This window comes from Thamnophis sirtalis, unplaced genomic scaffold (genome assembly GCF_051295495.1).
Source record: "Thamnophis sirtalis isolate CommonGarterSnake01/CBP01778 unplaced genomic scaffold, rThaSir2_p1.2 scaffold_3, whole genome shotgun sequence".
Classification (NCBI taxonomy): domain Eukaryota; kingdom Metazoa; phylum Chordata; class Lepidosauria; order Squamata; family Natricidae; genus Thamnophis; species Thamnophis sirtalis.
In genome coordinates this window covers 106,416,163-106,440,451 of record NW_028261383.1, presented here as the reverse complement: position 1 = coordinate 106,440,451, position 24,289 = coordinate 106,416,163, and the positions used below count along the sequence as shown (strand labels likewise).

Below are 24,289 nucleotides of genomic sequence, written 5' to 3'. Positions count from 1 at the left end.
TTGTATATGAAACATGTTGTAATACTAGAAGATTTGAGGTCTTTATGAATGTCATGAATATTAATGTTGTCCTAAAACAAAATAATTAAATAATTGTATATCATCAGGAACACATTTAGAAAGGCCTGTTTAACCCAAAACGAATGCACTTATCTTTGTTCCAAAGAGGGCAAAACCAGGAAATGTTTGCTAGAGGATGTTATAAATTGAGTGCCAAACTGTATCCAGAATTTTATCTTTGCCTTGTTAGTTTGATTGTAACTTAGTGTTACAGGGCTTGTCTTTAAAAAACCAAACCCTTACAAGGTGAGTGTATATGTAATGTTTGACTTTCAGTGAACAAAAGCCATCTCCAATTATTACAGAAACTAGCCCAGTTGGACTATACAAAAATTTCAATCAATATATGAGAATAACAATACAGATCCTACCCTCAATCTTTGTGATTCCCAGTTTCAGTCTTATATAAGCACTGGAGATATAAGTAAGGACCTGGAGAATTTATCTGAAGAATTCGGATTGATACTGTCCATTAGCAATACTGATACAGTGGTTCATTTATTGAAAACCACACTTTCATGGGAAAATGAGTTTGATGATGTGGATAATAGTCATGGAACATGTGTTATCTTTCAATGTACCCTATTTCCCCCCTACTGAGATAATTTGCATTATCTCAGTAGAGCAACCCCAATTTCGCAGTAGAATATCACATGGACACACATTCACACTTGTAGCTTGTATTCCGTCTTGTAAATGTTGCAAAGAAAACAATCAATTCATTTATCATTATTCAGAATAACACCTGCAGTATCAAAAGGCTTTGAACCATGTGTTGATTTTTTAAAAAATCCTACAATAATATAAAAATATGATTCAAAACCTTGATGCTAAGCAGATTTAAGGAACTAAGGAGGCACAGTGGTTAGAATGCAGTACTACAGGCTAATTCTGCCCACTGCCAGGAATTTGATCCTGACCACTCAAGGTTGATTCAGCTTTCCATCCATTTGAGAGGTTGGTAAAACAAGGACCCAGATTGTTCAGGCCAATACACTGACATTATAAACCCATCTAGAAAGTGTTGTAAAGCACTATGAAGTGATATATAATCTAAGTGTTATTGCTATATAACACTACATGAAGCATTTGTTTAAGGAACTAATAATTGTCTACATCCAAAAGAGTCCATCAGGACTGCATTTTTAAATAAAATGTTCTCAAGTATAGGAAACAGTGCAGCTAATTTTTGTTAAACCTTTTCAAAACCTTATTTTGTATTTCTAGTTTCTAATAATGAAGAAATGATTCACAATGATCAAAGCTACAATCTTCTGAATAATACTGTTATGATAAAATTCCTTTCATGTAATATCCTGGCTTTTTTAAAACTAATCTCTTACATTTCCTGAAGAATTTCAGCTGCATTGTAAGGTGTCATATCTAATGATTCCTGCACAGAGATTCCAAAATGCATTTGTTTGATATTTCATTTCAGTTACAATCTTGCACATGTGTGCGCACACATGTGCACACCCATATTAATAGCATCTCTTAATGGCCAAAATTACACTGTAAAATATGTTATCAGAATTTTTATTGTGTTAATTATTACCTTAGTAATAAATTAACCCCTCCAATTTACCAATTTCCAGCACCAAAATCAAGTAACAACACTTTTATTATTGCTGATTACCACTACCACTACAGTCTCAAAGTTAATTATCAATTGTAAAATATTCCCCCCAAAACTTCACCAGAAACACATGGAGTTCCTTCATAAATTATTTATGGATGCAATTTCTCTAGTATAGAAACAGTGTTAACAAATGGCCCAATGAGTATCCAAGAAGCATAGAACTGTTTGTTGCTACAATATGACCCCCAGCTACTTTCAGTTTAGTTGATAGCTTGTTGCTGAAGGCATCCCAAAGTGTTAGGTCTATCATGTATCAACCTGGGATTTTCTTATAAAGCAAAGAAAAAAAAAGTTTGAGCAGTAATGAAACTGGTATCAGTCCAGTGGATGCCTGTTCCATTTATGCAAATGTAAAGAAAGAACTTCATTTAAAAAAAAAAATAGGGACTCAGTCAAAATGGAACATTGTGGACATGGGGCTTAATAATTGTTAATTATTTCTGACAACTGAAAAAAAAATGCTGACATTTTAGATATTTTCATCAATGTATACAAATGCTAATACAAATTTTTGAAGATGTACCTTTTAGGCATATTCTGTCAAAATGTAACATAAATCACCCAATAATGGCCTTAAAATGATGCATTGTATTTTTTAATGTCCAGAATTTACATACACACCCACACACTCTAGCTAGATTCATAGACAAGCACACAATATACACACAAGTTACATATATTTACATGTACATATTTACATATTACATATGTATATAGACAAAAAACACAAGGCACATACATATACATATACATATACATATACATACACATACACACACACACACACATATATATAAACATATATACCATGTATATGTGTATGTGTGAGTTTGCTTGTTCTTTAAAATCAAGCTAGCACAATGAGGAAAAGCATCATGGCATTCATTTTCAAGTATATATTACATATACATTAAGTCAAATAACAGGATGAGATCGTGAATTTTTGTTTTTTGATGTGTTGCAATTTAAATATCACCTTCAAAAAAGGTGATATGTGTGGCTATTCTGATGTTTAGATACAGGAACCACAGCTTTAAGTGCTTCCACTCTAGGGTATAATACTTTCTTTACAAATTAATAAACCTATAATAACTGAATGCACTAAGTTAGATAGTTAAGACTATAGGAAGGTAAAGAATAAAGAATCAGAACGACTGATATATAATCCTCAACAGAAGCCACATTGCTGTAACTTTCATATGGGTTTAAAATGAAATCTAAAAATTTTTAGATTTCACATCCATTGGACACCTGTAAGAGTATCTTCAGGAAATAATTGATAGGGTCAGCTAATTACTGGAGATGTAATGCTTAAAACTAACATTGTTTCATATGATATGGCCAAATGCTATTATAGCCATAGTTTCATGTATTCATTTAGTTAATGAAGACTATATTGTGCAAGCTTGTATTTTCTTGAATTATTTACTGATTTCAATTTGAAATAGATAGTGTATGTTATGATAGAAAAATAACAATCTTACAAGAATGGAAGAATATACATTTTCTATTAATTTAGAAAACTTACAAATAATTTACAAATATTTCTTATAAATAATTTAATGTCAAGCTTTTGAAATTTGGAGTGTGTATATGAGTTTGTGTTTCATTTTTCATGTTTACATAATGTTAATAAACTTAAAGTTTGGGATTATATATATTTAAAGCAATGCTAGTTTTTTTTTTTATTACTGTATGATCTTTGTCTTGCACGCAAATTGAGATACTTTTTCTTTTTGAAATTAACTATATTTTATATTGGTCAAACTTACATTGTTTATTGTAAGTTATATTGGTGAATAGGATAAGCAAGGCCTCCTCAACCTGTTAACATTGAGATGCAGCTGACTTTGGGCCACCCCCTCTTTCACAGCCTTAGGAAGAAGGCAAATCCACTTCTTAATTTCTCAAAATATTGTAATTTGTTCTGATTTGATTTACAGGGAGGCATATGCAACAAATATCCCTGATTTATTCAGAGGATTAGGATAACTTCTTAATTTAAGAGACATTTCACTTTAACAGACATCCCACTGTCTTATGAGCCTGTTAAACAAAACTATTACTTTTAATGAAATATGACCCAGATAAGTCAGACACTATAATTATCCATGTTACACTCAAGGGCTAGTGGATACAACTACATTTTAAAGGCACTCTGATTGCATTACTGCCTTTCTTGGGGTATGTAGTTTGTCCCAAGTTCAGTAAAACATTTTTAGCAAAAGCTTGAATGCAACTTGGTATATTCACAACTTGTTAAAGATTGAGTTTGTTCAATCCAGGTTCCTATTAAATTTATTCAAGTGTTCTGGTCTGTGTCCAGTATAGGAGTCCTTAAAGTGGGAGCTAATACAGTAGATGGATCAGTATCTTCAAATTTTCACCATTTTTCAAAAATGGGAGAAATTAGCTGAAGGAAAAAGCCACATTACTAGTTTCTTCTCTCACACATTGATTATAACAGGGTATGACTCAGTCGAAAAGAATATAGGCAAGTATTTTGTATGAAACTACAGATTGAGAACCATCTAATTCTTGCTGATATCTATTTAAGCAATCAGGTCACCAGGCTTAACCCTGCGTACATCTCAATCAAATTACTATGCCAAAATTGTGAACAGCTCTGACATCTGCACTCTGTAATGCCTTACAAACTGTTGTTTTTGAAAGGGAAAACTCCAGAAAACCCCATAAAGTGAGGAGATTGTCATTGTAAATCAAGAGCAATTTATCATTGTAAATTAGGAGCAATTGAAATAGGAGGCTGCATACTACTTTATATTCATTATACCATGAAGTTAACACAAAGGTATTGTGCTTTTATTATAGGTACTTGTCAACTTACAACTAAAGTTATGATGGATTTCCCTGAGGGTACTTATGACCTGGATTTGAAGCTGTGACAGTCGGTCCCCCACTATAATCATATGACCACATTTTTGGCTCTTGGCAACTGGACTGTATGGTCATTCGCAAACCACAAACACACAATGACTTTTATGACTTTTTGCTGATAACCAGTGAACTGGAATTTCTAGCTAGGACTCTTTTTGTGATGTTACGACAACAGATCAAATAGTTACATGCATACAAGATTCAAAAAAGTATTGAATTGAGAAAGCAGTTTAGAATTATGCCTTTTTTTAAGGATATGCATCTTTTTTGAAATGGAGTGGAATGTCATTTCAGTGCCAATGGAATAACAAAATAGATATTTTATGAAAAAGAAGTGTGCTACATCATGCTTACTATATTTAGTTCATTCACTGCCCTTTTCAACTGTCCTTTGATTGTTCAAAAAGAAATATATTATGAGGTTTAATATGAGAACATTATACCTTGTGCTCTTTTAAGTAAACAGTTGTAGTCTTTTCCAAATATGTTTGTGATTATGATAAAGCAGACTTTATTTTATGGTTTTCCCAATTATTTTGAAACCAATGTAAACCTTTGTAGTTTTTTCTGGTTTTCAGTGAAACTGTGCCCATGAAAACCACTGGTTTACATAGTGACCATTGCAAAAAAGATCATAAAAGTGGATTGTGATGAGCAAGCTCTATTATGGTTATAACTCAAGCACTATCTATAGCTCAATATTCATGCTATATTGACTCCTTCGATCTCAATTGCCTTTTAGCTTGTTAGAGTGCTATTGTTCTAACCTAGGCTTCCCAAGAGCATGAAGCAGACTCCTTGTCCTGAGAAAAACCCCTTTAATTAATTTACTGTGAATTCTGCTCATTCACATCCAGCAAAGTCTTTCGAGGGAGGATTTACAGTCACAGATCCTATCTGGCTTGGAAAGCTGATAGGCCGATATCTGCAAAACTTGGCAAGGAGTCTCGGAGAGTCACGAACCAATTAGGTGAATTAATTTTATCTTGCAAACTTCCCTCCCTTTTTGCTCCTCTTTTATTTCTTCTGGGAGGGGCCATTCAACATCCATATGTGGCCTTGCTCCCAAGTCGACCCCTGTTCTTTAGCTGTTCCCTTTATCTGGTAACTTTGCACATATACACACTGGGAACAGGCTCCAGCTGGCCATCTGCCTCACTGATGTCTGACTCATAAGGCAGCTGGTAACTAGCATATGGCTCTGGCCCCCTCTCTGCCTCCAACACGGAGCCTCATCAGAGCCTTCCCCAGACTGCAGGAATGGCCCATGTTCCTCCCCAACTTCCTCACTCTCCGAATCTGCTGCCAGATCTGCTGGCCACTGGCAAGCCACAACTGCTATACTGTCTAACAATATTGACAAATTTTGATATATAGCTGGAAAAATGTGTAGGATTTTACTATGAACTAAGTAACTATATTGTTATATTTAGTTCATTTCCCTTTTAAATACTATTTTATCAATCTTCTTTAATTAAGTTAATTCTGTTATATTATGAAAGACTGCTCACTGACTAAAATAAAGTTATTTGTCTTTGAAATTACTGATGGAATGGATGTGGTGATTCACAAAATCACAATTTGCCTTTTGGTGAAGATGTCTCCATCCCTTCCTATGTCATAGAACATTCTGCTTACCTTTTTCCTTTTTTAAAAAAAAAATGGAACACATTTTATAACAGGATATCATGTTGTGATAGTTAAATTTACAAATACATTTGGGTCCTGAAAATATTTATGAAAAGATAAATGATATTAGATGCTGATTCTTTGGTAGAATACAGCTTCCACTTAAAAAAAAAAGACAGGTTAGAAGAATCATTAAATCATTAAAAAAATCAAATGAAAATCAATGTCAGGTAGAGCACATGGTGTTGCAGGTGATGAGGGAAAGATCTATTGCACGGGTGTCAAACCTGCCATGTCACATTGCCGACACGTGACGTATCATGATGTTTTTCCCCTTTGCAAATCTGGGGTGAGCGTGGCCTGCATGTGACGCATCCAGCCGACGGGATGCCAGTTTGACATCCCTGATCTATTGGATATATAGTTGTCTGCAAACACCATAGGACCTACTTCTCAATAGCTAAATCCTTCCTGCCCCTTAACTCAATGAGGAAGAAGCAATATTGTGCATTTAATTACCAAACACTAGAACACTAGAACACTTCATAAATAGTATGTATTCTGTTATGATAATTCCATTGTGGAAAGCATAATAATTAAGTGAAATCAAATACATGCAAATATTTTCTAGTCTGCTGGGCTGGCTTTTGTTTTGTAGCCATTAGAGGCCACAATGAATCAGGATTAACATATGTTCCTAGCAGATAATCCTACATGGGTTAAAGGCCTGGAGACCCTCCCATGTTTCACTTGTCAAAGAACAATGCATTTCTCACTAAGGAAAAATTGCTTTCTAAAAGTCTCTTCTGCCAAAAACACTTCCAGGCATATAAGTTATTTCAGGAATCAAAGATAGCCACAAAGAAAAGAACAGGTACACAATTATTACAGATTAAAGATTAATGCCAGTATAACCACTCACTTGATAAAAACAAAACAAAACAAAACAAAAAAATGAATTTAGTTGGCATCATTTTTGAGGAGCCATGCACTATAAATAGTAAAAGTCCTTCTTGTGTCAAAAACATACCTTGATATTTTAACAGGTTTTTATTTAATAACTAGGATAAACTTTTGACAATATCAAAAAGGAAGTATTTTTTCCAGTGTGTGTGTGTGTGTGTGTGTGTGTGTGTGTGTATGTGTGTATGTGTGTGTATGTGTGTATATATATATATGTGTGTGTGTGTGTGTGTGTGTGTGTGTGTGTGTATATATATATATATATATATATATATATATATATATAAATATAAATATAAATATAAATATAAATAAATATAAATATAAATATAATGTTTACATTTTTATTTTATCTACTCTAAGGTCACTCTTCCATGAAATGTTAGTCAAACTATTCTCCAAAGCACCTGAGGGCAGAACAAGAAGCAATGGGTGGAAACTAATCAAGGAGAGAAGCAACTTAGAACTGAGCAGAAACTTCCTGACAGTTAGAACAATTAATCAGTGGAACAGCTTGCCTCCAGAAGTTGTGAATGCCCCAACACTGAAAGTTTTTAAGAAGATGTTGGATAGCCATTTGTCTGAAATGGTATAGGGTTTCCTGCCTAGGCAGGGGGTTGGACTATAAGACCTCCAAGGTCCCTTCCAACTCTGCTACTGTATTGTTAGATACAGTTTAGGTTCTGTCTATCAAACACATACACTCCAGCAGAAATTAATAAACATCCAAGTGGATGTTATAATTGGTATAACTTAAATTGGTATCTGTATTAGTTGGGGCAGTATTTCTCATATGCTATCAGTTTTATTCCATTGGATATTTATTCTTTCCAAGAAAGAAGATTTAATAGAGTGCACAATATAATTTTACAAATTAGCTAGCAAAATAATTTATAGGGTCATCCAATACAGATTAGAGCCTTGTATGGAAAAGGAGATGGCAGGTGTTTATGCTGGTTTTAGAAAAGGTCAAAGCAAAAGATATTACTGCTGATGCATGTTGGATAACTGAGAAAATCATATAAACCCCAAAAGAAAATAGATACTTTATTGATTATAGAAAAGTTATAAATTGAATTAGGAATGTTCTTAGGAGAATGGAAACTGCAAGGGTCATCCATATGCTTGTTCAACAAAGAATCTCTCCGCAAAGAGATTCTGAAACAGTGATCTCCAGTGGATCTGAGAATTTTGAGAGGGGGGAAGGGGAATCATTTTGCCTAAACCATGTTTTGATGTCTCCAAATTGGACACTGGGTGTCCAATTCCTCTTTTAACAACTTATAAGGAAGGTGCTTATTATTAAACAAATCTACAGGACAATATTTCATGGGATTAAATATCAAGAAAGGTAACAAAGGGATTTTAAAGGACTTATCCGGTCAAGGTTTATGTATATATTGTGTTTACTGATAGCTATTATTGTGGTGTTTTCTTTTAACCAGGATTAAATGATAAGGCTTTAAAGATCAATATATAAGTGGAGAAAGATTTGATGCTTCATTTTTTAGAGAAAATGATAAATTGGAATACACATGTTTTCTCAAATAGATTCAACCTATTCTTTTCCATGCCTACCTCCATTTCCACCACTTTAATTTAGTCACTCTGATTTAGGGAAATTTTCTTTTATTGACAATACATTCTGTATCTTATGTCTAAAATTCTAAAAAAAGGCGCCTCATGTGGTTTACAATGCAGTTAAAGTCTATAAAGCAAGATTAAACAAAATTATGAATCAAAAAGTAAAAGAAGCCAAAGAAGTCAGAAATACAGAATATTAATATGAATGATTTGCCCTGCCATGTTTCAGTCATAAAATCAGTTCAACACAGCATTGAAAAGAACTTGGATTTCAATAAGATCAGTTAAACTCAAGTAGTTCCTGAGGATTTTATGACTCATATTGGAGAGAAATTTGATTTTAACATATGTTTAGGACAATATTTTACGCTTAATATATACAAAGGTGATTAAAGAAAGAATGTTCAAGGTTGCCAGGCTGCAAAATATGAACACAAGATCTAATTTCAAAGATTGCTTTACTAAAATGATAAAGTTTGGAATAAAGTGTAATTCTAAAAGGTAATAGACCTATAGTATCCTGACACTTGAAAAAAAAACAGGGAAGAAGTCCAGAAGGTATCTGCATGGTGCTCAAGAAACAACTTACATCTAAATACTAGTAAGACAAAGGAGATGGTGCTAGATTTCTGGAAGCACAAAGAGGAACCTGCCCCACTGTATATCAAGGGGAACTGTATGGAGAGGGTTTCCTCTTTTAAATTCTTGGGAGTGCTTATTAGTCAAGATCTCACCTGGAAAAAACAAAATGTCTCTGGTTATTGGAAAGGCCCAACAGAGACTTCATTTCCTTAGAGTCCTGAGAAAAAATCAGGTGGAACAACGGCTGATGATCTCTTTCTATCGGTCCACCATAGAAAGTGTCCTCACATATTGTATTACAATATGGTATGCTGGTTTAACAGCTGTGGACAGGAAGGCACTACAGAGAGTGATCAATTCAGCACAAGAAACCATTGGTTGCCCTCTGACACCACTGGATGACATCGCCAGATCTCGCTGCTTTAGCAGAGTACGGAAGATACTCAGAGATGATTCACACCCTGGTCAGTGTCTCTTTACACTTCTACCATCAGGCAGAAGACATCAAAGTATAGCAGCCAAACAAACAGGTTTAAAGATAGTTTCTATCCTTGAGCTGTGAGACTTTTAAATACAACCACAATTACTCCATGCACACGCTAGTTTTTTTCTTTTTCTTTCTTTTTTCGTTTCTGTTATCATTTTTCTCCAGTAAGATTAAAACCTATTTCGTTGTATTTAAGTACAATGACAATAAAGATTATATGTATACTTATACAGGAAGATAAATTATTCATTTTTGTAGACTGAATATTCATTTTTGTAGTAGAATAGCCCTGACTACATAAGGGCTATTTTTTAAAGGCGTGTGCTGCTTATAATTATTTTGTGGTATCCAAGATTGTTTTTGAAGAACTACTTGTGTAATTTGCCGTATTTTTCTAAGAAACATGTTTTTATTGATTATTAGATTACTCATTGAAAATTCAGCATTAAACCATTAAACAATACTTTATGTCTTATCCTTATTTAGATTTAACCATTTCTTTTAGGATAATCATTTTCTAAAATTTAGAATTTTTGGAAGCAATAAAACAATATATCTAATAAAATATATTTGGCTTAAGACAAATAATCAATACAGTAAAACAAAGAAAAAAAAAGAAAGAAAACAATACCTTATTTATTTAGTAAAATAAGCCTGCACCTTATTTTTACCTATTAAGAAAGAGCAATGACAAACATTTAAAAGCAAATATACCTTTTTTGTTCATTTCAAATTTAATTAATTTGTTAATTAATACACACTATTCATATATAAAGGATCACATTGGCTCAGAGTCTCAATTTCTAAACTCTGGGGTCAGGTTCAACCATTACAAAAAATTCTGGCAAAAATATGGCTATTTCCAGCAGTTCATTTTCAATCAGGATGGTTTTCTAAGCCAACTATTTACATAAGCATCCCAAAAGAGCCCAACAAAACATTTTAAGTTTGAGAAATTTTAGATTTTCTTACCAGCTCACTCAAACATGACACTGATTGAATCCCATGTTACGTAGCTTATAAGGGACCTTTCTCTAAGTGTCCAGAGCTCAGAGAGTAACATGGCCAGTTCACATTTTCATATTTAAAAGAACATAGAAATTTTTTCATCACGGTACTATGATTTTAACAGCTTATGATTTGGGGGCTTATATTCTTAAATTGTTGGATGAACGCAATTACGGTTTCTAAAATCATTGAGACGTGTTGAGAAAAATGAGGAGACTTCTTCAAACTTCGGAGATTTTGCATTGTGTGAATTAGGGCATGACTGCTAAAAATATTATGTGTCAGAGTAAAGGTGAAAACTAAGCAGCTGTCATTTAAGCACAGGCATATACTTCATTATTTTCTACATTGCTCTTTGTTTTCTTCTTAGGAACATTTGAACAAAATGCTTTGATGTTCCCTGTAGTTTTCAAATGCATATGGATGTTAATGTGCAGGCAATAAAATGAATAAATGCAGAGTTGCTTGCTGTAATAACTGACATGTACAGATAGATAAGATTACTTATTGAAAATCAACATTTTTGAACAGGAAACACTTTGCCAGTATTATTATATGTGAAATAGGAACCTCTATTCCCCCATCCTTAGAATAAGTGGCATCACTTCAAGGTGCGAATTTAGAACATACAAGACAAAAGAGCACCGCTGAAGGAAACTAAAGGCCCAATAAATCCTGCATAAATGCATACAGTATGTTCGTTACTATGATCAATGATCCACTCAAATCTTAAAATGGCCTAAAACAGAAGAAAAGAAGCAATTACATCCCCAGATCTTTTTCAGTATCTGCCTCTATTTGTGTTGTTGGATTAGTACAGCATAGTTACAGTGGAAATTATTGCGGTACATAAATGAAGACAGTTATGGAAACATTACAACTTATAAAAATAGGTCTATAAATATGTATGTATGTATTTATATATGCATACACATTCATATGCATGGATATGGAGCAAGCTCCATGTTTTCTATTGCTCTTATATGCTACCAACAATCTCAGGGGTCCCAGAATGCTGAGAGTGAACTACAGTAAGGCGAGAAAACTTTCAGAAGATTGCAATGATGGCAAAGCTCTAAGGCAAAGTACCCACACTTTAATGCTTTGTAGTGAAGACCATATCTCTTAAGAAATAACTAACATACCAACATTTGAGATACAGAAGTGTTCTGTCCCCCCTTCTCCGCTCGTTAACAGACGACAGGCAGACAAACGTAAAAGGAACTCACTTTATCAGTTCTCAGCTCAGACTGGCTGCGAGCCCAAAAATAAACATAAATAAAGTCTCTGACGAGATAACAGAATACCAAACAAAACTCTTACAAAGCAATGCACTTCTCCAAGTGCCCCCTTGAATCAGGGTTACAGAAAGCAAATCACTTCTCCAAGTGTCTTTCAAATAAACCACAACCGATGATCAATGAGCGTTGAATGAACGTTGACTCCTGCAACCAGGGCGTGGCACCATCTGTCCTTTTATCACCAGAAGATGCCACTAACGAGCCCCAGCTGCATTGTTAATCTTGCATCCCGAAAAGACTCACAGGAGACTTCTGCTGAGTCACAACACAGAAGTATATATATATGTATGTATGTGTGTGTGTGTGTGTGTGTGTGTGTGTGTATATGTATATATGTATATATGTATATATGTATATATGTATATATGTATATATGTATATATGTATATATGTATATATGTATATATGTATATATGTATATATGTATATATGTATATATGTATATATGTATATATGTATATATGTATATATGTATATATGTATATATGTATATATGTATATATGTATATATGTATATATGTATATATGTATATATGTATATATGTATATATGTATATATGTATATATGTATATATGTATATATGTATATATGTATATATGTATATATGTATATATGTATATATTTATTTATTTCTGGATACTTTTTTTATATCAGTGTTACAGGTCAAATGTGCATAGCACTAAGACAAGAAAATTCTCTGCCAATAAATATCATAAATATTTTCTAAATATCTGAAACCAACCATTTTTAAAAAGCGTAATCTCCAACTTTTTTTTTTTGCTAGGATAAGAATCCTCTCTTTTCTATGCTACATTGATGTCCAATCCATTTTTTCTCAATTACCCTTGGTGGAAAATATTTCTAAATTGTTTCCTTTGCTGATGCACTTTTGACATTATTTGTTGCACCTGTTTAGGTGGGGAACCACACTCCAAAAGCTTGCTGTAAGTGAAGAATAATTAAAACTATATGAATTAATGTAATGATTCTCCATGTGGTTTGCTCCCTGAAGAAAGATCCAAGCACTTCAGATTATGTCATTCTTATAAAGTCGGTCCACCTCCCCCCGCCCCAGAATAGTAGTCAAGCAAGTCCTCCTAGCATGAAAAAAGATCAGTTAAGATACACAAGACTCCATGTGTCATCTGGAGATGTTGTTTTTTTTCTAAAATCTTTCAACGTGATATGCTGACCTGTATAGTTGGGTAGGCAAAGGCAAGCGTAATTGTTTATCCCATCCATACAAGTTGAGTTGTTTTCACAATCGTTATCTTCACAATCATCTGGATTCAGTTCACATTTCTTCCCTTCAAATCCAGTAGGGCAGGAACAGCTTTTAACATAGGAATAAAGGAGATGTTTGATTATTTAATTGCTTATTTTGTATCCTATGACTATCACTAAGTATTGTATCTTCTGTTTCTTAATGAATGTAGTTTTAGGTACACTGAGAGCACATGCACCAAAGACAAATTCCTTGTGTGTCCAATTATACTTGGCCAATAAGAATTCTATTCTATTCTATTCTATTTCATTTCATTCCATTCCATTCTATATGAAATATGAACATTAACTGGGATTTTGGGCTAAAATGACTTAGAAACAGGAACTGCATATGCAAACACATATGCAAACAAGAGGGGAAGTCTCTTAAAATCAAGGGGTACTAAATTAGAAAGTTTATGCATATTCTAACTTCAGCATATAGGCAAAAGTTTCTCAGACTGAGATAATACTTCATAATTTAATATTTACATTTTATCACAGAAAATAAATCTGAGGAGCAGGACTGTAAAAAAAGGGATAAGAAGATACCATTTAAAGAAGAATAGTGGATCATTTAATTAAGACACATAGCTACATCTGGGATTGCCCAGATCTTTTCAATTCTGCCATATGATGCAGTTTAGCAATTCAATGGGCAGATGACAAGTCCGGATGCATACAGATGGCAGATCAGCTTCAGTGAATTTTGTAGTTTGTTCCAGATTCATGCTTCACAATTCTGGCAGCACACATAATTGCAGATATATTCAATTGTTTTTTTCTGGATACCCAATAAGAAGGCCAATTTATGCCTTAGCAGTAAATCTTTCCTGGATTATGTAACTTTAGGCATCAAGGTTATTTGTATGTGTTCTATTATATTTTATTGTTCTGTTACACATAGCCACACAGACACAGATGCATGCATGCGTGTGTGCGCACGCGCACGCACACAAACAGACACAAAATATCCGTAGTGTTTAGAAGTAAACATGTATGCAGTAGAAATAGCAGGAGTAGGGTTTTTTTTCTGAGTCAAAACTAAATTGGAGAATACAGCTAAAGTGTGACAAGCATGACTTGATCCAAGCCATATTCATAAATCTTAACAATCTGGCATTATTTATATAATAATGTCAGTTGTACTGAACTTTACTGATGAACTTAAAGGTAATAAATATTCTGATGATAATTACTTCTGAAAATACCAATTTCCCTGTTATAATTTTATTTTGAAAACATACTGCAAAATGAAGAAGAAATACAATACCATAAATGTAACCATGAAATATTGTAAGGCCTGGGTGGAAAACTATGTTTTAGTCCCTGTTGTACCATAACAAGAAAGGAATTTGCTTTGACTTCAGTCACCATTTCTTCCATAATATGGGATCCAACCCAGAAAAAAGAAATTAGTTATTGGCAGGTTCTGCAAAAGGTACTTGTACATACTTGTAGAGAAGGACTATGTGGAAGAGGACATATTTTAGGCCTAAGCTATATGTTAATATATATACTTGTATGTATACTGCATTGTGTATAATAAAATCCAATAAAATCTCCCAATAAAATCCACTGATATCTCCTTCCAAGGGGCACTTGATCTGGCAACCATTTGGAGTAGTCTTTGAGGTTTACCTGGTGGTCTCTTTGCCACAGCACAAACAGGACAATTAGCAATGTGTGTGCGTGTGTGTGTGTGTGTGTGTGTTTGTGTATGTTAGTATGTATGTATGTATGTATGTATGTATGTATGTATGTGTATGTATGTATGTATGTATGTATGCATACTGCATTGACCTTAGAAGACAATAAATAGTTAGTGAAACTGCTTCAACAGGGACATGTATAGGATTTTCAAGAGACATTGCCTATTTTTTGTGCAGCTCTTTCCAATTTACACAATAGCTTCAAATGCTGTTCCAAGAAAAGCATATTACAACAATACAATTCTCAGGTTTTAGCACAAAAGACAGGTCCTTTTTCCCCAGGTGGGGATGTTCCATGTTTATGAGCTGAAACTCAAAAAAGACTATTGTAGCCACTATTATATGGCTGTTCAACATTAGTGATGGGTTAGGGAAACTTCTCCCACTGAAAATGTATGACTTTATTTCTTTGTGTTCATGTTTGGGTGGTTTTTTTGGTCAAATTTCCCATCTTCATTCTTCATTTTATTTTTTCTGTTATTTTGTTTTTAATGCATTTTTATTTGTAACTACCTTGGGAGTCAGAAATCTTAGCTATTTAAATAACAACATAATACTTAAGAGAAAATTGGAACCTTATCTGTCAACTCCTAAAGTCAAGCCCCCAGCAACAGCAAAAGTCCTGCCTTCTCCATGTTTAGTTAGGATTGTTATTTCACATTTGCTACTTCACTGGTTTGGAGGCCTGGGAGATGTGCAGTCCCAGTTTCACAGAAAAGGAAAGAGAGAACATAATCAAAAATGAAAATTGGTAAGGTGAGAATCTGTGATTCCCAGCCTAGAGAGGTTATTATGCTATTATGAATCAACTACCTATGCAGGCTGCCTTGTATCCATTGATTCAAGTAGAAAATTTGAAGAACTATACATTTTAAACTTTGTATCCCAAACATAGTTACTTTTTTTTAGAGTGAAATGGCCAATGATTCATTGGTGAGGGTTCATTATTATCAGTAAATAAAGGTACTAATCTACCTGGAAGTGCATCTTCTGCCAATGAAGGGTTGACTTAGAAATCTTTGCTTTTTGAACCCTGCTTTGAGGCCTGGTAGTTTGACAGACTTTGCTATAGTCTTTACTATAGCAAGTGATCAGATGCCTAGAGATCATGAATGTAGACTCTTTAGGGATTCTACTATCAATGTAGGTGTTAATCTCTTGCTCTAGTTCTAAAACCAATCAGTGACACATATGAACTGAAACAATCTAGAGGTGGAGCTCAAAGGAGGGATTTTCTGATTCTCATTCTACTAAAAAATATTTTGTAAACAAGAAGCAAATGGCAGAAATCTTCAAGGTTGGGAAATAAGCATCCATGTAGCCACTGATTCAAATAGGAGGAAGGAAGAAGATCCATGTTTTGGAACTAAAGGGAAGGATTCCTAAATGTTGTGAAGTGAGAACTTTTAGGTATGGCTTCCTAATTCTCTGCAGTAAATCAACTTACCTAACCTTCTTGAGTCTACTTGGGAATATGGAACAGGAAACGTCTAATCATTATACGTGGGAGGCCTCGCATTTATATCCCAACATATGAGGAGATTCAATCACAATCAATAATCCCCCCTCATTACCAGTCTGCAAAAGATTCTGAAGTCATTGTGGAAGCAACTGCAACAGTTGCAATCCTCCCATACGAAGTATTTCCTTTCCTCATCAGTATGGGAATCTGACCAAATTTACTGCCTTCCTCACTCAATATGAATTGTACATCTTCCTAAGATCAAATTACTTCCTTATCAAGTGAACCACCATGGGATTTATAATTAGCTTAATGACTGAATGATGTGTAAAATGAACAACCCAGCACAATTCATATCTAGCTGGTGCAACTGGAACATTTCATGGTACACCTGAGAACTAACTTTAAAGATCTTGTCAAGCAAGTGAGTTGAGACTGTGAAAACCATTGCCTATGACAGGTGAAGCATTTAGAGAGGAAATATATTGATGAGATGGCTATTAGCTCAGGATATGAGCTAGAATGAAAGAGGCAGAACTGACTTCCAGATGAAATAGAGGACACAGTCATTTATCAAGGTGCCTAATTAACTTTGACAGCATTAATCCAGGTCTGCTTGAACATCAACAGAAAAGTAAAGAAATTGCAGCAGAATGTGAGAATATGTTAGTGGGAAGGGTAGACCTCATTATTCTCCTTCATTCCCTCTATCTCCACACAGACTTTCTCTAACCCTGAATATCAGAAAAAGGAAACGCATCATATATAAAACATCTTCCAACAAAATGGATATCATTGCTTGATCAAAAAGTGTCTGACCACTCAATCCAATATAGCACAGCCAGCAGAAGCTCTGAAGAGGATTCTTCACTGCCATACATCAAAAACATCTCAGAAATCACCAACAGATTATAACCACATGGCATCACCATATCAGACAATTAAATTTCTCCAAAACATCCTAAGTAAACCAAAAGACCCAGCAGCTTCAGAAGAAGAAGAAGAAAGCAAATAGTGTAGGAATTGCAATGTATGCACTGTAGGGCAAACTGCTGGAAAACTAGCAGAACCCATCCATGAACACCAATAGAAGACATGATGAAAGCTGCTTAATTTTACAATACATGGACAGAATTAATAATAGTGTCAACTGGGAAACTGTGGGCACCATAAACCAAGTCAAGTACAAAAGAACTAGAGAATTTTTGGAAGCCCAACACTCAGACAAATTGGCCATCAACAGGCACATAGAGATAAACATACCATTCAAAAGAGACAATTAAAAAGCCAAAAAGGAAATCAAAAGACCAAATACCTTCTCACCAGCAATAACACCCAGATAAGCAGGGATTAACCTCAAGATTAACATTAAACCAACAATCAAGAAGCAAACAATACTCCAGAAAAGAAAGTACTAGCTCAGATTTACTTGCTAAAAGTAAACAATTTCCCAATCAAGGAACCACCAATAACATTCCCACTAACATTGACCAGGTAAGCTACTAGAATAAAAAAAAATGTGAGCAAACCCCACTCCCTACTAGCACTGATGCTTGGTAATGAATCATCAACCGGAAACAATCATGTTCAAAGAGCACTAAGGATCTCACAGACTTTTCATTTTTGTTCAGTGATTATTCGGTTTTATTCTTGGGATCAAGAATAAAAAATATTACTTACTGATTGGTAATACAGAGTTAGCAGCTTAAAGCAATTTATCACAAAATGTACAAGTTACATTCCCTTTCTCCTTTCAAGCCTGTACTCCTAACATTTTTGTTAAGGTGGTGGTTTCCTATCTCCATTCTATGAATATTACCACAGAACCATGCAATCCTTAAATGTCACTACACTCAGCCCTTCATTTCTTAACTCTTAGAATGGTTGTGGAAGGCATGGATTTTTACCAAATTGGATCTCAGAGAGCTCTATAGTCCATTTTTCATGAATAAGGAACATTAATAATTAACTGCTTTTGACTCTCACTATGGGAATTCTGAATATATGGTAATGTTGTTCAAGTTGGTGTGCAATCTCTTGGTCTTTCAAAGATTTATGAATAATATTTTACATGACTTTTGGACAAGATTTTGAAGGTCTATTTAGATGAGTTGCTGATTTATTTAATGGATCCTACACAGCTCAGTTTTGCCAAATCGCCTAAAATTTAAAGCTGGCTCACTTTTGCAAGGTTAAGATAGAGAAAGATTTCTTTGATTTTCTTTTATGAGACTATTGGGACTCTATCAGCTAAGATAGGATTCATTATCTCTTGGAGTCATGCCCCCCCTCTACAGTATTTTGCCTATGGTTACCATAAATTAATTCTTAATCTTACTGCACTTTTTTCACCTAAACCTCAATGTTTCCTTTTGTGAACATGCATTCACTTCTCAAGCCAATCTGATTTGTCCCTGGGAACTGTGTTTCTCCAATCCATATCAGACTTTGAGCACAAACTCCTGGAACTGAAGGGATCAAACAAACATCTGAATAATGACCGAACCAAAATCTTCAAACTACCAATGTCCCTGAACTCAAGTAAGCCTCCTAAAGCTTTCTTAGGCTTTTGCATATGTCAGCTCATGAATTATCTTAACCAGCACTTATATTTTTAGATGGGAACTAGAAAGTAATTAACCCCAAAGTTGATTTATGCAGACCTCTGCTTTAATGTGTATTCTTATTATAAGAAGAAAATCTAACCCATTTATTGAAATAAAATGATTAACATTTGACTTCATTACTGATCATCATTTATTATAAGATTATATAAGACTGCTCTTCATATTAGGCAGAACCTTATATTCTGTCTCCAGTGCTGTTAAAATAAACTTGGCCAAAGTAGTGTGTTCTTCACTTCTGTTGGGTAATGGAGAATTTTCTCCTTCATAAAAAAATGAAGGAAGTAAATTCTCTGAATAATCAATATAACTGAATTAAAAGAGTAACAACAACTGCAAAATAAAAACAAGCAACTGTATGGAAGTTACTCCTGATACATCAGGCACATTTGATTATCTCTTATTTAGCTGACAAGGCAATCCACGTCTCACCTTAGCAAAAGGAACAAGTCATTCCTTCCTCCACCTTTTTTTAGAATAAGTTCAATGAGGTGGATAGCTGTGCAGCAGAACAAATCAGTGCTTTACTAAAGCATATTTTATTAAAGTGCCATAAAATGATGTGATAGGATTATACAGAAGAGCTGCTTGCACTATTCATCTTATAGTGATTGCTCATAAGCCATAATATTGGAAGGAATGGGGATATAACTTTAGAAAGGATGAAGGAAAACAAACTGCTTGAATCAATTCTGCTTAAAGGGCACTCAATCTGTATGAAATATTTTCTTTGCCTGTCAGCTATCTCATTAGAACCAATAAAATATGTCTTCTGTCTGACCTGGTGGTGATTCAAGAGATCACAAGAGGCAGATAGAGAAGTGAAGAAGAGCTGGCACAGCATCTTTTTTGCCAAGAAAAAAGTAAGAGGATAAAAGAACTCTAATTAAATAAAGTGATCCATTAATCATGTCTTCCATTTCCATTACAAAATCGTCTTTTTCAGGGGCTTATAAATCAGCCATAAAATTGTGTTTTACACAACAACATGGCATACAAGGTCTCTGTTTAGGAGGACAGATTATTTCGTTCAGTTTAGAAGACAAATGGGCTGACCCAGTTGGTTATTTTTATTTTCTGCTTCTGTGTGCCACCTGCCTGAACACATATAGGCAGACAATTAACAGTTTACCATTAAAAACATCGGCTATGAAGGACTGCTATTCTTCACACAATATGTGTTTTCACTGCAAATTTTCATTGTATTGATTTTAATTGCAAGCAATGACAGTACTTGTGACCAGAATTTCCGTTAAGCAATGCTAAATGTACAGTGCAATGCTATGTGATTACTGATGATAATCCTAGGATGCCTTGTTGCCATCATCAAGTTAGGAACCCAGGTTGTTAAGCAAAGGTCTCCTTGCAACTTTCTGCCAGGTATCAAGAAGCAAAGTCACTGAAGAAGCCAGCAGGAAGTTGCAAGTCCCAGCCTTGCAAGCAGGTTTGTGGGCAGGTAAGTGGCTGCTACCGTTGTGTGAAAATACAAAGGGGGCTGGTTGGTGTGTCAGCATGAGTAGGGTGGGCCTTGGAGGTGGCTGCTGCAGGGTGTTAGAGGGTGAAGGAAGCCGTCAGAGTGGTTGCACAGGTGCAGCAGGATTTGGGAATTGATGTTGCTTGATGGTATGCAAGGGTTGACATGACAATGTGAATGTGGTTGGGCTTGGGGTGGCTACTTAGGATGCTGGCAAGCCACAACAAAAGCCTGAGGATAGCTGCTGGTGTATGCGAGGGTGTGTATAGAGGTACAGTGCATATGTGACAGGGCTGAAGGTGACCACTGCAGGATATGGGAGTCTTACCAGAACAACTTCCAAACTTCCCTGTTGGCTTCCTCAATGACTGTTTTTGGAAAGCCAGCAGGGAAGGTCGTAAATGGCAATCATATGATTGTGAGACATGGCAACCACTGTAAGTGCAAGCTGGTTGCCAAGCACTTTGATCATGATTACAGGACTTTGTGGGAATGCTGGGATAGCTTAACCTGTAATTCACAGTGCCATTATAACTTTGAATGATCACTGAATGAATGATCATTAACTGAGTAACTACCTGTGTTGAACTCATCAATTCACCGAAAATTGTCCTTGGCGTTCTCTTTATTTCTCAGAGAATTCAACACATATTTAGATATTGTATATATATTCTTTTTTATGTGTTATGGATTCAGAGGTCCAAAGAGCTAGAGACTTGAAAAAAATCTGCAAAAAGTACATGAATTCTCTAATGTATTTTCATTATGGGATTGGAATTTCATAAAATGCAAAACATATTTGCTTATGTTATTTGCTTATGTACCAAGGCTTCAATAAGCAAATGTGATCAATTGAAAGGTAGATTCCCAGGCATAATGGTGTGACCCAAAATATGGAAAAACAGGGTCAAGATGTTTGGAGTTTCTGAAGATGAAAATATCTTTGGTCTTGGAGAATCATTACGATAAATGAGTTATACATTTGAAGCCACCTATACTGAATTCACCAATTCAACAAAAAACTAATAAAATTATGCCCCTCCTTCCTCCCCAATTGTGATAAAAATACAGATAGATTAAATATATTATAGATAGATAGATAGATAGATAGATAGATAGATAGATAGATAGATAGATGGATGGATGGATGGATGGATGGATGGATGGATGGATGGATGGATGGATGGATGGATGGATGGATGGATGAAAGAAACAAAAGGGAGGGAGGGAGGAAGGAAGGAAGTGGACAACAGACAGGCAAATAAATATTCTGTATATGCCTATTAGTATTATTGAACTTGGCCAAATCTATTTGGAGATTCATGTAGCTTCGCAACTTAACTATGCTCCTTTGTATTTGATCAATATCAATGCTATCACCTAAAAGACCATTTGGTCCTGCCTGTACAGTACGATAACAAATTTATATTTCTGTTTCACTCAGAAATTGCTGAGGTCAACAATCCTGTCTTATACAAGACAATAAGCTCTTGAAGAGTCAGAACTGAACCTTAGGGCACGATACTTCTCAGGATCACTTTATCTTAACTTTTTCCTACTTACACTTCACCATCTAAGTTGTTCTATTGGTTACTATCAAGTTAGAAAGAGTTTAGACTTTTATGTCTTCCTCTGCCCTTTAAATAAAAATAACATCATCAAATCAAGTCAAAATCTATATCTGGCAAAGTTTGTCTCCAAAACTTCCCGATCATTTGTCCTTTATGTCTGGCAGTTTGCTTTTGGACAGCATCACCTACAGGGTAGCAGCCACCGATAATAGTATTGTTTCATTCCTCCAGAGCATTGTCAAATTGATTCATTGGAATTTCTGAATAGGAGTGGTTACTTTTAACACAGAGAGGAACTCCTCCTCCCTTTCTCTTACTTCTATTCCTTTGAACAAATCATATCCTTCAGGTGCTCTGTTCTAATCATGGGTTTCAAAACACCAAGTGTCTATTATACATATGAAATCAAAATTTCCTTCCTATTGTAAGAGTTTTAGCACTTCTTGTTTGTTACCCATATTCTGAGCATTATTATGTAGACATTGCGAGCTAAGAATTTTATGAAGTAAAAAAAAAGTTAGGTAAGATAATAGGCCCCATAATTATTCCATTTCTTTCTGCAGTAATCATTCTTATCTAAGGTCAAAGAAAGGCATACTGTTTAAGGCTTCCACCTGATCCCATGCCTTTTACTGACACTGTTGTGGCAGCATGTTACAACAACAAATATGAAAAGCAGTATTACCTGCTGTTTGGACCATTTATGCAAGCTAAGCACAGCATGAACAGGAAGGATATCAGAATGGAGTTCCAGTCAAAACAGAGTGAATTTCCTGGTTTATGTCACCACTCTGCTATTATTTAGAAGATAATTTTTCTTGTCTGTGACTACAGAATCCTTCAAGTTAAATCACTTGGCATTTCATCTGGGAGAATGCTTTGGCTTACATTTATAAAAGCAAAGATTTGACAAGTTTGGCAGCTGAGCATGTGTATTAATATGTTTCACTGGGAGAGAGAAAGATATATAGACAAATATAATTTCTTTCACAGGCCATAACAACAGAACATTCCGAAGACGGTTTTCCTATAACATTTCATGCACATCAATGTTACTTATGGATTATCCCCCAAGATTTGATTAATTTTGAAGCACAATGGAAAAAGAAATGAACTACATGAGAAATAGAACACCAGAATTCTTTGTAATTGGATGTTGAGAATAAGACCACCCGTTGGCCCATACTGATATCGAGAGACAGAAAATATTCCTTCCAATCTCTGTTTGCCTAGCTGTTTAGCTGTTTATTTATATATGAAAAACTTCTTTCTTACAGGATCAACCACAAGATTATGTATTTCTGACTCAGGCCATCAACCTAGGATTTCTTATCTTCCTGGCTTGAAGCTTAAAATGAACTTAAAATGAATACCAAACTATGAGTTTGATATCAATACCAAAAATGTCAAATTTGAAGCTGCTTGTGGAGACTTTGGATCAAAGACAGCATGCATTTATTTTTGTCTATATAGCTTTCGGAAAAAGGCAAATTTATTTATTTATTTATAAAATTTATTGTCTTACCACAAGATAACTCTAGGCGAATGGAGAAAAATAAAGTTATTACTACTTGACCTTGTCTTTTCTAAATAGACAAGGGATATAGAAAATAGCCTGGATAATGGTGAAGTAATGTGAAAATATAGTAGGAAATATGGTGGAAGGGAGAAACCTAGATATTTCAGGAAAAGGTAAGCAGATCAATGAGTATCCTCAGTTATTTTCTGGTTGAAGCATGAACAAATAAGTCAAAGTGATAGCAATGGTGGACCTGCAATGCCAGATCCATTAGTGATAAAACACTGATTATTCTGGATGAACACATTGATTTTTCACGTACAATGGACAGATAACCACCAATGGAGAAATCTCTGGAAGAGTGAAGGACTGGTCAAATTGGCCTGAGATAGGAGTCTAATGAATCTGGATATCTCAGCAATAACTTGCCAATAAGAGGGCGCCTTTTAAAAACGAGTCCACTCTCACAGCCTTGTCTATGAGGTAATTAGAGGAGTTTCTTCTGCAATGCT

The 24,289-nt window shown here is 34.8% G+C and overlaps 1 protein-coding gene across 2 annotated transcripts in view; it reads right to left on the bottom strand.

The window, feature by feature from the left end:
• Positions 1-24,289, bottom strand: part of SLIT3 (slit guidance ligand 3) — a 501,863-nt gene that overhangs the window by 44,577 nt on the left and 432,997 nt on the right. For both annotated transcript variants that reach the window (XM_087709668.1, XM_087709669.1), the window contains exon 28: positions 13,346-13,485. In XM_087709668.1, coding sequence (XP_087565794.1) covers positions 13,346-13,485 — 140 coding nt within the window. The remainder of the gene's footprint in view (positions 1-13,345; positions 13,486-24,289) is intronic.